Genomic DNA, 14,987 nt, shown 5'->3' on the forward strand with positions numbered 1-14,987 from the left:
GAGAAGAGAAGAGATGATGAGAAAAAGATAACGTATTATGAAGATTTAATGGATTCATGACAACATAACTCACTACTGTTACTGTATCAGCTTAAAAATGCACAATTATCGGGCAATGCTTGCCACAGAACACATTTAAAGATACTTTTTTTTTTAAATTTAAATTTCATTCCATTCGTCGTCGTTGGTTCTTTAGGTACATTGAATATAAAAAAATATAAAAAAAAATAGTTTTATTTTTGGAATACGATGCCAGCTGCGGTTATCTCGCAAAACAACTACCTATTTATTTTTTCTCTTATTTCATCTCAACTTCACGTTCGCCATTTAACACACGCATTTGTATCCTATAAAAAAATCAGCGTCCCGAAGGTCAACTACTTTTAACTATCCCTTTTAAAAATATCTTAAAATAATTATTAAGTACATTAACGTTGTATTTATGTTTACAAAAATACGTTGTATTTAAAATGAATTAATGTTAGCATGTCTTTAACGTTTCAAATTTGAGAATTGAATAAAAGTAATTAACCTAAGAATTTATAAAAAAAGAAATGAAACCAATAATACATCTAAATAGATAAATACAAACGTACAATTTGTACATACATAATACAATATACATATAACATTACTTAACAAAAACGTTGATTTAATACTTTAACCAGGTTGCTTGGCGTGAACTTGGGGAAGCCCCTGTCCAGCCGACTACCGAGACATGACGCGAACACTGCGGTATTGGGTTGAATAAAAAAGTGTAACCTAGAGCTCGATTGTCCTTTGGTGCAAATATTAGTATTCTAAGTGTAATCGGTTTTATTCCAAACCCGTACCTGAATCAGCCTAAGAGATTCCCTCCCCCCCCCCCCCCCCGTGACCGCCAGTGTAAAGGCGCCGCCGACACGGCATACGCACCATTACACCAGAACGGTCAGTAATAATATAGGTATATTTTATTAAAAAAAATAGTTCTTCGTTGGAGAGAATGTTTATTATGAGGCATCAAACGATTCAATTAAATGGATTAATGATTAAAAACGCCAAACAGTTTGAGAAATATCAAGTTCTTGAAACAAAAAGAAGACGATTAATAGTACAATAATCATTAGTAAAATATTAAATAAATAAAATTATTATAAATGTTAACGATTCAATTTTAAGTTGATTGTAACAAAAACGAAAGAGGTAACCTTTTTTCTGTTTTCTCGATTTTATGTCGTTTACGAACAACATCCTCAATATAATGAAACAAAAAATAAAATAAAATTCTGGGTTTTAATTAAAGTTCACTTCCTAATATGACGAAAGCCTCTGTTTTAAATACGTTCTGCGTATTAATTTATAAAATTTAATTTTCGACGATTTTTTGCAATTATAATTACTTCAACATTAATTATTTCAATGTTAACGCATTACCTAAATTTTTAAACACTTTACAAGTCAATCCAAATAGTATATTTTCGACGTGGCATACAATAATTAACAATAAATTAGGATATCTCAGCTGTGGGACATTTAAGGACTGGATAGTACAATACAATATATGATTATTTATTATTATTATGATATAAGTGAATTTTCTTAAATGAAATATAATGAAATAAATTATATGATAATATACTTTGTCAACGATAATGTATGCTAAATGAAATGAAAAATAAAAGGCTTATTCATTTATATAGTACAACAGTGTATGAGCAATTTAACAGTTTTCTAGAAGAATTGGATAAAAATTTACATGGTAGGAGAGAGCATTAAAAATTAGTACTATTACCTAAAATACTGATAATATGTATGTGCTATTATAGTTACCTGAGGCATGTAACCAACTCTGGGCCCAGGCACCCCGCTCCCTTTCTCCCCCGGTTTCCCTCCAAGGACCCATACTTCTCCACTATCGAGTTTCCGTCTTCCGACGATACATGATAGTAACGTCGTCTTACCACAGCCAGAAGCTCCCAGAAGACCGTATCTGTAATAAAAAGTAATATTTAAAGTATATTCAAATTCTGATCAAAAATGGACTGGTACTTAGAGTGTGTAGAATTCTAACAAGAAATAGTTTGATACAATTACCAAACTTTTTGTTAAATTTATATTTTTTTTATGTCACTAGGTCGGCAAACAAGCGTACGGCTCACCTGATGGCAAGCGATTATTGTAGCTTATAGACACCTGCAACACCAGAAGCATCGCAAGCGCGTTGCCGACCCAATCCCCAATCCCCCCAGGAGCTCTGGTCACCTTACTCAACAACAGGAACACAATACTGCTTGAAAACAGTATTATTTTGCTGTGATCTTCTGTAAGGTCGAGGTACTACCCTTAGTCGGGCTGCTCCATATTTTGAGCAGGAAATTCCTGCTGTGTCCCTCGGTTAAATAAATAAACTTTATAAATATATACATAAACATATTAAGAAAAAGTTTTTTTTACAATATTGTATTTTTAAACCTTATTTGCTATTGGACTGTTAAACACATTAGAAATAATTAAGCCCTCTTTTGTAGTTACCATATAAAAATAATTAAAACTAGCTAATTATGTTGTTGTATGTGTGTGTAGTGATGCTTTTGTCGTAATCCATCAGACCAGCACGTGCTTGTGTATCAAGATCATAAAAAATTAAACAATATAATATACAATTTATATACAGAGATATTAAAACTATAAGTAAATACGTAATTAGCCATTTATTGAACAATGTTGATATGAAAACTGTTAGTATACCATAGCATTATATAGAACTTTACCTAAGTGAAAATAAATAGATGAAAAAGTTCTTTGACCAAAGCCTAATCGATAATAAAATGGTATAAAAATTGCATACTTATGAACGTTACTAACAAATATTATTTTATAAACAGAAACTATTTTCATATATTTAATATCATAATTTCAATATAATCTATAGCTTTTTTTTAATTATTTTTTAGCACTAGGTCAGCAAGCAAATGTACGGCCCACGTGGCGGTAAGCGATTACCATAGCATATAGACGCCTGCAACATCAGAAGCATCGCAAGCGCAAAACTGACCCTACCCCCGAAACCCCTACGGAGCTCTGGCAACTTTACTCACTTCAGAACACAAGTCTACTCGACAGCAGTGTTATTTAGCTGTGATCTTCTATTACATTAAGTTACTTGCCCAGTCGGGCTGCGCGAGATTTTGAGCTGGATATATCCCGCTGTACTCTACCTTAATAACCTACCGACCTAACCTAATAACCTAATTAACCTAATCTTAATTAAAATGTTCGTCTTATGTATACATATTTGTTATATATGATATATATAGCTGACTCAGCAAACCTTGTTTTACCGCTAAGCGCTATTTAAAAATAGGGGACGGTGGTAGAAGGGTGAAAATGTAGGGTTCTATGTATTTTTCAACGCCAAATTATAATAAAATTAAAAAAAAATATCTAAAAATTAAAAAAAAATAGGGGTGGACTACCCTTAACATTTAGGGGGATGAAAAATAGATGTTGTTCGATTCTCAGACCTACCCAATACGCACACAAAAATTTATGAGAATCGGTCGAGCCGTTTCGGAGGAGTTTAACTACAAACACCGCGACACGAGAATTTTATATATTAGATAGATGGTTTATGCTTACATAATCTAAGCGTACGTGTTTTTGACGTTTAGATAGGTTCTGAGGAAATGAGTGATAAACAAGAGCAACAACATTGTAACTGACTGACTCTCTGTAACAAAATTGTAAATGACCACAATGTTACGTGAGATAAACACACACGAGACAATATACTTAAATATTTCATTTGATATCGTTAATTTAAGATTTTTGATGCCCGACGTTTCGGATAAGATACAGCAACCATGGTTACGGAGGACAGTCCTCCCGAAAAAGTTGTTTCATTATATTGAGTGCAATTCGCGTAAACATTACACAACATTACTTATATTTTCTTATAAAAATGTCATTGTCTGTTTCTAAATAGTGACAAGAATTGTATAATTACAAAGAATTAAGGCCAAAATGTGGAGCGTGGAACATTTTTGATTTCGTAATATCAGTAGAAGTACAATATACAGTTTTTCAATTTAAAGAATACTTAAAAAATCTTTAATTAAAATATCTACAATATTACACCGTTGCAAATGATTACTTTTTTTTATATTTCATAACTTCGATTCTAAGTTGCCCATGCCATTTGTACTACATGAAATATTTGTTATCTTATCGGCGTGCGTTTTTTTTACAATAGTTTAACTTCAGACCAGCAGATCTAAAACTGTCTAGAATTGCTAGAATGGTCCGACATTGACAGCTTTTTGCTGTTATATATTAAATATGAAATTAAAATAGCTTTTGTTATAAATACTTTTTGTGTTAAAATGTGTTGGACCGAAGTACGTTATCTAAGTATCTGTCTAGTAAGTAGTTGTTAACAAATGTATTTAATTAAGAAGCTTAAAATAAAAATATATTTGAAGTCAATAATTTCTCGAATTAAATTATTTTCAGAAGCAATATTTTATTTTTAACAGGCAGTAAAATCACTTAAAACAGAAACACTCATAATTTAAAATTTATAATTCAGAAGTAAGATAAGTCAACAATAATTAAGTACATATCATTTTAATTTGAACTTTGAATTCACGTGTAAATGCGAATATTGGTGATTAACCTAATATACAAATATACTTCATTTATTAATCCTGATTTTTATTAAATACTATTTTCATATACTTTGTTAATGCTATATATGTTACTATATTTAGTTTTTAATTGTAAATCTAACGTCCTTTGCTGGCAGCATTTGTAAAGGTACGGAATGAAATGCAGCTATAAGCTGAGTCTACGACCTTTTCACCAGCATTATTTCTAAAATATCTGTAAATTAGACTTTAAGAAATCTTTTGTTTTTTTTTTATGCTTGGTAAATGTTAAACGTCTTTATTATTATTATTATAAGATGACTTGAAATTGCATTTTTGCAGGGCGTGTGACATTCAAAAGATTATTGCCAGTGGCGGAGCGTAAAGGCTGCCAGGGAGGCAATGGGCCCGGGTGGCATACGAAAGACCAACTCAACACGATTTTCTTAATTGACATAAAAATGATTCCAAACGTTGCAACGTCCGCAACGTTAAATACCTAAAAATACAGTAGAATTCAAAACAGTCAGATAGATTATGGTAATTTTTTTTATATTCATGTCATGTTTTTCGCTTCATTATATTTTTTTAAATTTATTTATTGTCATATAAAATTAACTAAAATATTGAGTATTTTTCGTATATAACAGTAAATAAATAAAAATAAAATATATTTAAGTAAAAAAACATAACATAAAACAAGGCTATATGGTCTTAGACCTTTGCCTTTACAGTTATTTAAACAAAAACAATGAATTTATGCTTACATTGCTTTAGAGCGAACCGTTAAGTGGCGCGCCATTTTTTTTTTAAAGCATCTATATCTCAGTCATTAAACATTAGTTGTATCGTTTGTTAAAAAACCGTGTGAAAACAATAACTTAACGTCTGAAATGTTAATATCAAGTGCGAAATGTGAATATAACATGTGAAAGCTACGGAACTAAGCATGGTTACCGCAAGTTGTATCGTTTGTTGATCTTGGAGTCAAGATCGTTTTTACGTACTCCTGTTCGAAAATAACTTGCGAAAAAAGTTGCGAAACGGCGCATGGGTGACACTCCCCATAGCGCCGGAGCTAAGGTGAAGTCAGACGCGGAGCTCAAAGGTATTATAATAGCTTTAAATTCTTCCTATAATCTCAAAACTTTAACCATGGATATCTCCATAACCATGGGGTTTCGAAGTGTGGCAGTGTTACCATGTATAGCTTCCCCTACACCCTCCGCTCTCCACCCCCAAAAACCCCATAATTCGGTTTTTCCTAGTCTAAAGCTTAGCCCAGGCTGCTTCTGGACAAGCTCGCTCCATCTTTGACTCGTCTCTGCTCTAGAGCTAGACTGGGATTAAGAGTAAGCCCATAATATAATAAAAAAAGGTACTTCCTTCGCTTGCTCATCGTATCAGTACGCTGATGACACTTGCTTCCTAATAGCATATTCAAATGTAAACAAAGAACTTAAAAAAACTGACCGTTATTTTAATTGGAAACCTCATTTAAGTACTGTATGTGACAAACTCAGAGCCTTCTCAGCTAATGTAGTTATAATTAAGAAGAAAATACCATTTAAAATTCTACTTATGCTTTAGAATGTGTTGGCTGATTCAATCATAAGGTCGTAAATCGTAACTCCTAAAATAAAAGAACAATATAAAAATGACAACAATAAACTTTTTAAGCATTGCAATGTGTTACTGGTAGAATATAAATTTTAAACGTAAAATATATATAAAAATAATATATAAAATATAAAAAATAGCGTATAAAGAAAACTTTTTTTTAATATGGACATACAGCATAGTTCACCATAAAATTAATACACGACGAATAACAAAACAAAACTCTTACTTACACACAATAACAAAACTAGACTTATAGCACCTGCTGCAACAAATAACGTATATGGTGAAAGGACTACGGAATATTTGACTCCTCGCTTGTTGAATGTATTAGATGTGGCATTTAAGAAAATAATCACTATAAAAAATATAAGAAATGAATTGAAGTCGTATTATCTGAACATCCTGTAACTGTTTGTAACAAACAGTTACATCCTGTAACTGTTTGTAACAAACCGAAACATTTACACTGAATTATTACATTTTATACTTACTTAAGTTTGTTGAACTACCCACCTTATTTTTAATGAACTGTATTCAAACTTAACACTACGGATAAATCCCTGCGATTTTTGCAGTGCATTACTGTAACTTTTTATGTAAAACGAGTTTAAATAATAAGTAAATAAAATAATATCAAAAAATTAGGCTGCTCCCTATTTAGCGAGGTTTTTCCTGTTAAACCCTAGCTTAATGTGCTTTGCCCTTCTTTAATGTTTTATAATAATCTGCCTCTTGTACTATCTCTCTGCTCTGCGAAACTTTCTCACAGGCATGAGTTGACTAAAATACCTATATCTCTATTAGAGATAATTTCACCTTTGCCATCAACCTTTGTGTGTAATACGTAATTAGATATTTTTTAATGTATATAATAATATAAGGTATAAGTTATAGATTAACAGCAACGGGAGCTTTGAAGTCGTTTTTTTGTCAATTTGAGTTTAAGATCTCATATCTCTTAGAATTTAGATTCTTAGATAAATTAAATTTTTTTAAAGAACTTCTTTGTAATGTGGTTTAACTTCAAATACAGCTATGGTTCAACGCGCTCATCTCAGAATTTATAGTTTTTTTTTAAGTATTTTACCTGCCTCACGAGCGTGTTTAATGAGGAAGATATAATGCGTTACACACCGTTTACTTCATATTCATTATGTGTAGAATAACATTAGTAGTATACCTACGTATACCACTTAATATGTAAAACTGTATGCCAGAAATATGTATGGAAAATCCATGAAATGAAATGTTTTAGATTAATTTTATGTATGTATCTGTAGGTGTAAAGTACAACAATTACAAGAAATAAATCTATTTCTTTAACTTTTTCTATAATGAGTAAATTTGTACTAATTGTAATGTTATTAAAGTTTTAGTTAAGCCTGCCACATACAGGTTCTGTTTCTCTGTTATTTTGCTGATAAAATTTATATCCCACAAAAGTTACTAATACATTGAATAAATTGATTAATTAATAAATGAATAAATGAAGGGTCGGAGTTAATTGTTTCTAAGCTGCTCCGCCGCGAATTGGCATATAATTTCCCTTTTACGAATACATTGATATCTCTTTCAGATATATATGATAACAAGCGGGATTCTAACCCGTGACCATTACGTACAAAAGCGCTTAATAGGTAAAGCGTATTGTTTGGTACAGGATCACATAGATGCATTCATACAAGATATTACTAATTTTGTACTAAAACACAGTTTATATATTATTACTAGCTGACTCGGCAAACATTGTCTTGCCGCTAAGACCTATTTAAAAATAGGGGTTGGTGGTAGAAGGGTGAAAATTTAGGGTTGTATATATTTTTCAACGCCAAATGACAATAAAATAAAAAATAATTTATCTAAAAATTAAAAAAAAAATTAGGAGTGGACTACCCTTAACATTTAGGGGGATGAAAAATAGATGTTGTTCTATTCGCAGACCTACCCAATATGCACACAAAATCTCATTTGAATCGGTCAAGCTGTTTCGGAGGGGTTTAACTACAAACACCGCGACACGAGAATTTTATATATAAGATTTTCAAAGAGTAACTGCGGAATTTTTTGTCGATTCTTCTCTGGAGAATCTACATTAGGAATCGGTGGTATCTTCAATTTTAAAAACAACTATCCCTTTTCAAATTTTAATTTGTAAAATGACGAATCGAAAGTGCTTTTGAAGCCTATTTGAATACAGTTGTTCTTGATTTTGATTTTTACCCGACTGCCAAGGAAGGGTTATGTTTTTCGCGCGTATCTTGTATGTGTATGTATGTAATATTCTTTACTACCTCATATTTCCAGAACCACTGAACGGATTTACATAATTGAGGTATCGTTAGGTTCGTCTTAGCTGCCCAAGTGTTCTTAGATAGGTGACATTAAAAAAAATCAAACATGGCAGCTGCGCGAGGCATTGTAGTTAATGAGAAAATATTTTTTATTCTCGAATACTACAATATGGATATCAAATTGAAGGGCACAATACAAGGATTTTAAAAAGGTATATCATGATTATTGACTCGGTCATTATTACTAAACATTACTTATTTATTTATTTATTTATTGACAGCCAGTAGCTAATACAGCAAATCTTATATCTAATACTAACACTAAATAACAAATAAGGTAGCTGTACAGCCTATGAAGGTGTCACAGCATGCAGCATTACGAAATAAAATATATCCATAGTTGGAAATAATTACTTTAATAATTATTTATTGAATTAAATATAAATAAATACTTTATTATGGACATTCTTATACCAGAGAATGCAATAATAATTCTACTAGAAAAATTCCTATCAGCCATACTCTAATTAGCAAAATGTATTATGTATGACAATTATAATTTAAAATTGTAATTACGTTACAGTAAGTCTTTATCCATCAGGTCAGAACACAGTAAGATCGTGTTAGGGAAATTTGCATCGTTATCGCCATGTGTACATGAGAATCTTTAATAAATAATTTATAACTAACCGACTTCCAAAAAAGGAGGAGGTTCTCAATTCGACTGTATTTTTTTTATTTTTTTGTTTTTTTTTTTATGTATGTTACATCAGAACTTTTGACCGATGATGGGATCCCAGAGAAATCGAGGGAAACTCTTGAAAATCCGCAATAACTTTTTACTGAGTGTACCGATTTTAATAATTTTTAATTTAGTCGAAAGCTGATGTTTGTCATGTGGTCACATATAAATTTTATTGAGATCTGATAACTACTTTTTGAGTATTCTTTGATAACGCGTAGTTATCAGTTATCAGTCAGTAGTTACTTGACTATTTTATCGTCGATCTACGTTGTATTACTCGTCGATGTAATTGAAGTCAGTTTTTTTCGTTTGCGAGCAAACAAAATTATTTTTAACCTTAATTTACCTTGTTTTACTAGTATTATGGACTAGATGACCTGTGTTGCTTTACCCGCTTTGACTTTAGTGGTTACAGTTCCGCTTACGTATCACAGCATCTTTATATAGACACATAGAAACACATTTGTGTATTTTCTATTGATCCATTAATAATAATAATATTTTTATGTACGATTTTATTTTTGTGTTACCCACACATTAGGAATTCTAAACATTTTTTAATATCATTTCAAAAATTGACCGTTCCAGCGGGGATCGAACCTGCGTCTCCGACTGACCGTGTCGGCGCTATATCCAATTAAGCTATGGAACGATGTATCCGCTAGATCGAAATTTTTTGATGTGATGATTTTATTTTCGGTTTAAGCGAACCGTGGCGCCGTCTATAGTGAGTTCTTTACAGAAACCCGTAACTATTCAAAGTTTCATATTAAAATGAAAATCTTTGACAGGAGACGACACCATGCTATTTTTAATATGTACGATTTCAATTTTGTGTTACCCACACATTAGGAATTCTAAACGTTTTTGAATATCATATCAAAAATTGACCGTTCGATCCCCGCTGGATCGAACCTGCGTCTCCGACTGACCGTGTCGGCGCTCTAGCCAATTAAATTAATTAATATTCTTTATTGTACACCATCGTAAGATACAAACAAAAGTAGTACAATTAGAAGATGTACAAAGGCGGTCTTATCGCTAAAAGAGCGATTTCTTCCAGACAACTTCTGGGTATAGGACAGGGCATAGAAAAGCGATTTAAAGCCTTTATAATGTTTTTTCGACTAGCCCTTTAGCGCAGTTTGTAGTGGCTCTGCTATCTACACTGGGGGTTATGGGTTCGATTCTCGCATGAGTCTGGCTGTTTTTTTGTATTTATTTATAAATGTATTATTTCTATATATTTTTATCACCAAAAAAAGCATTTTTCTATATCAGTCGGCTAGCTTACTGTAGGAACTGACGACCGTGTGTGTATGTTATACGATAATTATTTATTTATTTTTTCAATACATACATCGATTATATATATCGAATATATATATCGAATTATTTCGATATCGATTATATATATCGAATTATAAGTAGTTGATGTGTTTTTATATTGGCGGAACGGTTCTGAACGTTTTTTTTTTTTTTACTTCAACGCCAAGCACGAGTGCGTTTAATTTAAACACAAACGTAATATTCAACTTTTTTTGAAATACCGAACCGTATTATAGCGTGTTATTTTTGTAAGCTTCATAAATAAAATTAAATGTTTAGTCAGGTTAAAATATCTGAAATTTTCGACAAAAATTATGTGGACGACTGCTAAATGATGTTAATGTGAAGTAAAAAGAAAGCTAAATGAAAGTTTTTATTCTACAACTAAAGGCTTCATACATTTTAATATAGTAAATTAAGTAGATGCCGACGAATATGTTAATAAATATGTGATATTACTAAATAATTTACCTTATATACTCATTATATATATCACATGACTATCCCGTTGGCGCAGTTTTTTAGTGACCCTACTTTCTGTTTCGCGGGTGGGGATTTGATTCCCACTCTGATTCTTGGCGTAATATACATGTTGGCAAAACAACGTTTACGGGGTCAGCTAGTATGATATAAAAAGCGGATTTACGAGTTAGTACTCGTATTTACTTAGTTCGAATTTTTTTTAACTGAAATTCAACCAGATCAAAATATTTCATTTCCTTCTTTTTTTTCATATGTAGATTCAAAGTTGAGTTGCAAGATTCATCCCAACAAACATACACACATACATAAATTACAACTAAAATAAAAGCTTTTAAAAATGATAAAAATAAAAATAGGTAAAAAAACTTTTTAAGTTAAACGGTTTTATGTTAAACATACATTGCAATGTTTAAGATAAATGTACTAAAAACCAAAAAATAATAAAATAGATACAGTCGTGGGAATTATAAACATATGCATAGACTAGACTAAAATAAAACCGTGGGGCACGTCAATTGTCTACAATCGTTGATTAAAATGTTTGTTTTGTAATGTTACACTATAATTAGGCAGTTGTTCAACCGACAACGATGGACGTGTGATAAGTAGGGCTAGAATGTGGAAACAAGCTAGCAAGCTCGATTATAAGCGAGTTTTAGGGTTTCATAGTGGTGAGCGAGTAGTACTTTTATCATATGTTTTGTCGATTAAAGACAAACTACGAGCAGTGAAACGATTCCTCGCCAGCCAGCAGTGTGAATGTCCAACGATAAACTAGTTGAAACATCTCTTTTATTTACATGGAGTGTATAACTATTGGAATTTCCATGAGCAAGAAAATAGTAAGTAATTTCCTCACCGTCTGCGGGCCAACTGCCTATTTTAACGACGAATTAAACGATTCTTCTATCGCACATTAAGTCGATAATTTGTAGACAATTGACGTGCCCCACGGTTTTATTTTAGTCTAGTCTATGCATATGTTTATAATTCCCACGACTGTATCTATTTTATTATTTTTTGGTTTTTAGTACATTTATCTTAAACATTGCAATGTATGTTTAACATAAAACCGTTTAACTTAAAAAGTTTTTTTACCTATTTTTATTTTCTAGTTTTTAGTTTTTATTTCGCATTCTGTTTAATTCATTTAGTGCTTCATTATTGCAAGGCCCATCTTAAATATTGAGGTTGTATAGTGCACTGTATTCTTCTTGTCAAGCCCTTTTATTTGATACCCATATTGGTGGGATTGATAAAAAATTGTTATCAGACATTTGGTAGCGGCGGCCAGCTTAGATTTCAATTTTGCATAGTAAATTGTATTCTACTTGTTGAGACCTTTCATTTGATACCCATGTTGATGGGATTGATAAAACCTAAGTTATCCGCCATTTTGTAGAGGCCGCCATCTTGGATTTTAATTTTATATAGTACATTGATTATACTGGTTGAGCACTTTCATTTGATACCCATATTGATGGGATCGATAAAACCTACGTTATCCGCCATTTTGTAGTGGCCGCCATCTTGTATTTCAATTTTTTATAGTATATTGTATTCTGCTTGTTGAGCCCTTTCATTTGATACCCATATTGATGGGATTGATAAAACCTACGTTATCCACCATTTTGTAGCGGCCGCCATCTTGGATTTCAATTTTTTATAGTATATTGTATTCTGCTTGTTGAGCCCTTTCATTTGATACCCATATTGATGGGATTAATAAAACATAAATTATCCGCCATTTTGTAGCGGCGGCCATCTTGAATTTATAATGATAATGAATAAACATAATTGTATTGTCACCAAAATCCAAAGTGTATACAAAATTTCAGATTAATCGGTTGACAGGAAGAGGGTGAAATTTGAATTACTAAATTTGACCCAAGAATAAAAAATAAAACAAACGGGGTGAGCTAAATAAAACCGTTTAAAAAGATCAAACTATGTATACATATATATTACATCAATGTTTGTGTGTATGTCCTTTATATCCTAAACTATGCATTTGATCATGTCATGATCTTCAGCAAAGTGTTATGCATCAGCCGACAAAGGTTTCTGAGTTGGTACAACTTAAAAAAAGCGTAACAATGCGCGAAGGGTACAGCTAATTATAAATACAATAACTATTCGCTTCAACCTGTAATATCCCACTACTGGGCATAGGCCTCTTTCCCCATGTAGGAGAAGGATCAGAGCTTAATCCACCACGCTGCTCCAATGCGGGTTGGCGGATAATAACTATTAATAACTAACTTTTCACTCGCTTCTCACTTAATTTATATATATATTAATTATACTATCTTGGCTTTTCTGTTTTCTCCCGTGTAGCATTCTTTTGGTAAAATAATTTTAAAAATCTCGGTCACAATTGAAATGTATACAACAATGTAAGAATAATACCCAAATATTAATTTATAACAGAATTAGCATTGTAAATTATGTTTAATTACGGATTAAAAAAGGTTAATTTTATTTCAAATTAATTATATTATCGTACAAATCTATACTAATAGAGCTGGTTTATTGTTCGGTTATACCGCGAAAACTACTAAACCGATTGGAATAATACTTGTACCATAAAATGCAGCGTGTTTCGGAAAAGGTTTTAGTATATGACATGATCGCTGGTTTGTTTTATAAAGCTAAGGCTGTCTTCTTCTTCTTAAAGTGCCATCTTTTCACGAAGTTCGGCGATCATTCTGGCAACTTGTATCCTTGATACCGCAGCCCTGAATAACGAACGGGTGCTTTTCCCAAACCATTGGCGTGGCTAAGGCTGTATAAAACTAAAAAGAATGTAGATTTCTACTAATATTATAAATGTGAATGTAAGTTTATTTGTTATGCTTCCACGCGAAAACTACTTAACCGGTCATCATGAAACTTCGCACACGCTATGCTTGGAGGTATTAGAAGTAAAATAGGATACTTTTTATTAAAATTCAATGCGAGCGAAGCCGCGGGTAAAAGCTAGTTATAAATAAATAATACAAGTGCTAAAACAAACAGAAATTAATTTTGAATTTCGTAGTACTAATATAAAACCTTGTAACATGAACCCACCAAACCAAGTTTTTTTAAATTACTTACTATTTTTTTTCTGGTGTATTTTACGTATTTACTTTGAACCGCCAAAGAAAATTATACTACGTTTACATAAAAATTAATAATAAAAAACGTTAAAGGTACCTTCCCAATTAACCTATACCAAAATATTTTTCAAAATAGCTTTATTGTATAAGTATAGATTTGAATCTGTCCGACAACCCGCATTGGAACAGCGTGGTGGATTGATTAAGCTCTGATCATTCTTCTATATGGGGAAAGAGGCCTATGCCCAGCAGTGGGATATTACAGGCTAAAGCATTGGATCTGTTACAGTATTATATGTGTATATTATGTATTTAGACAAGCACGTTATATAAACTTACATAATGCCTTTTTCGACGGTCATGTCCAAGTGCTGTAGGACAGGTTTGTAGTCCGACCTGTTCTGCCTGCCATAGTACTTGCAGGCTCGCTTCACTACCACAGCTGGGGCGGCCATCTTTCTTGTTGTACAGCACTATATGTTCATTGTTTTTGATACCTGCAATAACAAAGTGGTAATTTAATTGTAAAGTTTCTTTTTTTAATTTTTCAATAACAACATTTATTACAGATATGACTTTAGTGGCTACTATACGCAATATTACACTTTCATATCCATAACGTACACATGAAAACGGTTTCCCGTTATGCTTTTTGTTTCTACCCCATGTTTAAATATTTCGTAGGCTATGGCAATCACAAAATTACAGCGAATCTAATGATACCTTGTATAAAACATATTTGCGTCATACGTTTAGATTACAAAACGTGCAAAAATAAGCTAAATAT

General features: G+C 31.9%; 1 protein-coding gene across 1 annotated transcript in view; it reads right to left on the minus strand.

Moving 5' to 3' along the window:
• Window positions 1-14,692, minus strand: part of LOC123665039 (ABC transporter G family member 20-like) — a 45,297-nt gene extending 30,605 nt beyond the window's left edge. The window contains exons 1-2 of the mRNA XM_045599395.1: window positions 14,540-14,692; window positions 1,813-1,972 (exon numbers count right to left, since the gene is read on the minus strand). Of these exons, the coding sequence (XP_045455351.1) occupies window positions 1,813-1,972; window positions 14,540-14,655 (276 nt within the window). The 5' untranslated portion in view covers window positions 14,656-14,692. The remainder of the gene's footprint in view (window positions 1-1,812; window positions 1,973-14,539) is intronic.
• Between the last annotated feature and the right edge of the window lie 295 nt (window positions 14,693-14,987).

Source organism: Melitaea cinxia, chromosome 23 (genome assembly GCF_905220565.1).
Source record: "Melitaea cinxia chromosome 23, ilMelCinx1.1, whole genome shotgun sequence".
NCBI classification, from domain to species: Eukaryota; Metazoa; Arthropoda; class Insecta; order Lepidoptera; family Nymphalidae; genus Melitaea; species Melitaea cinxia.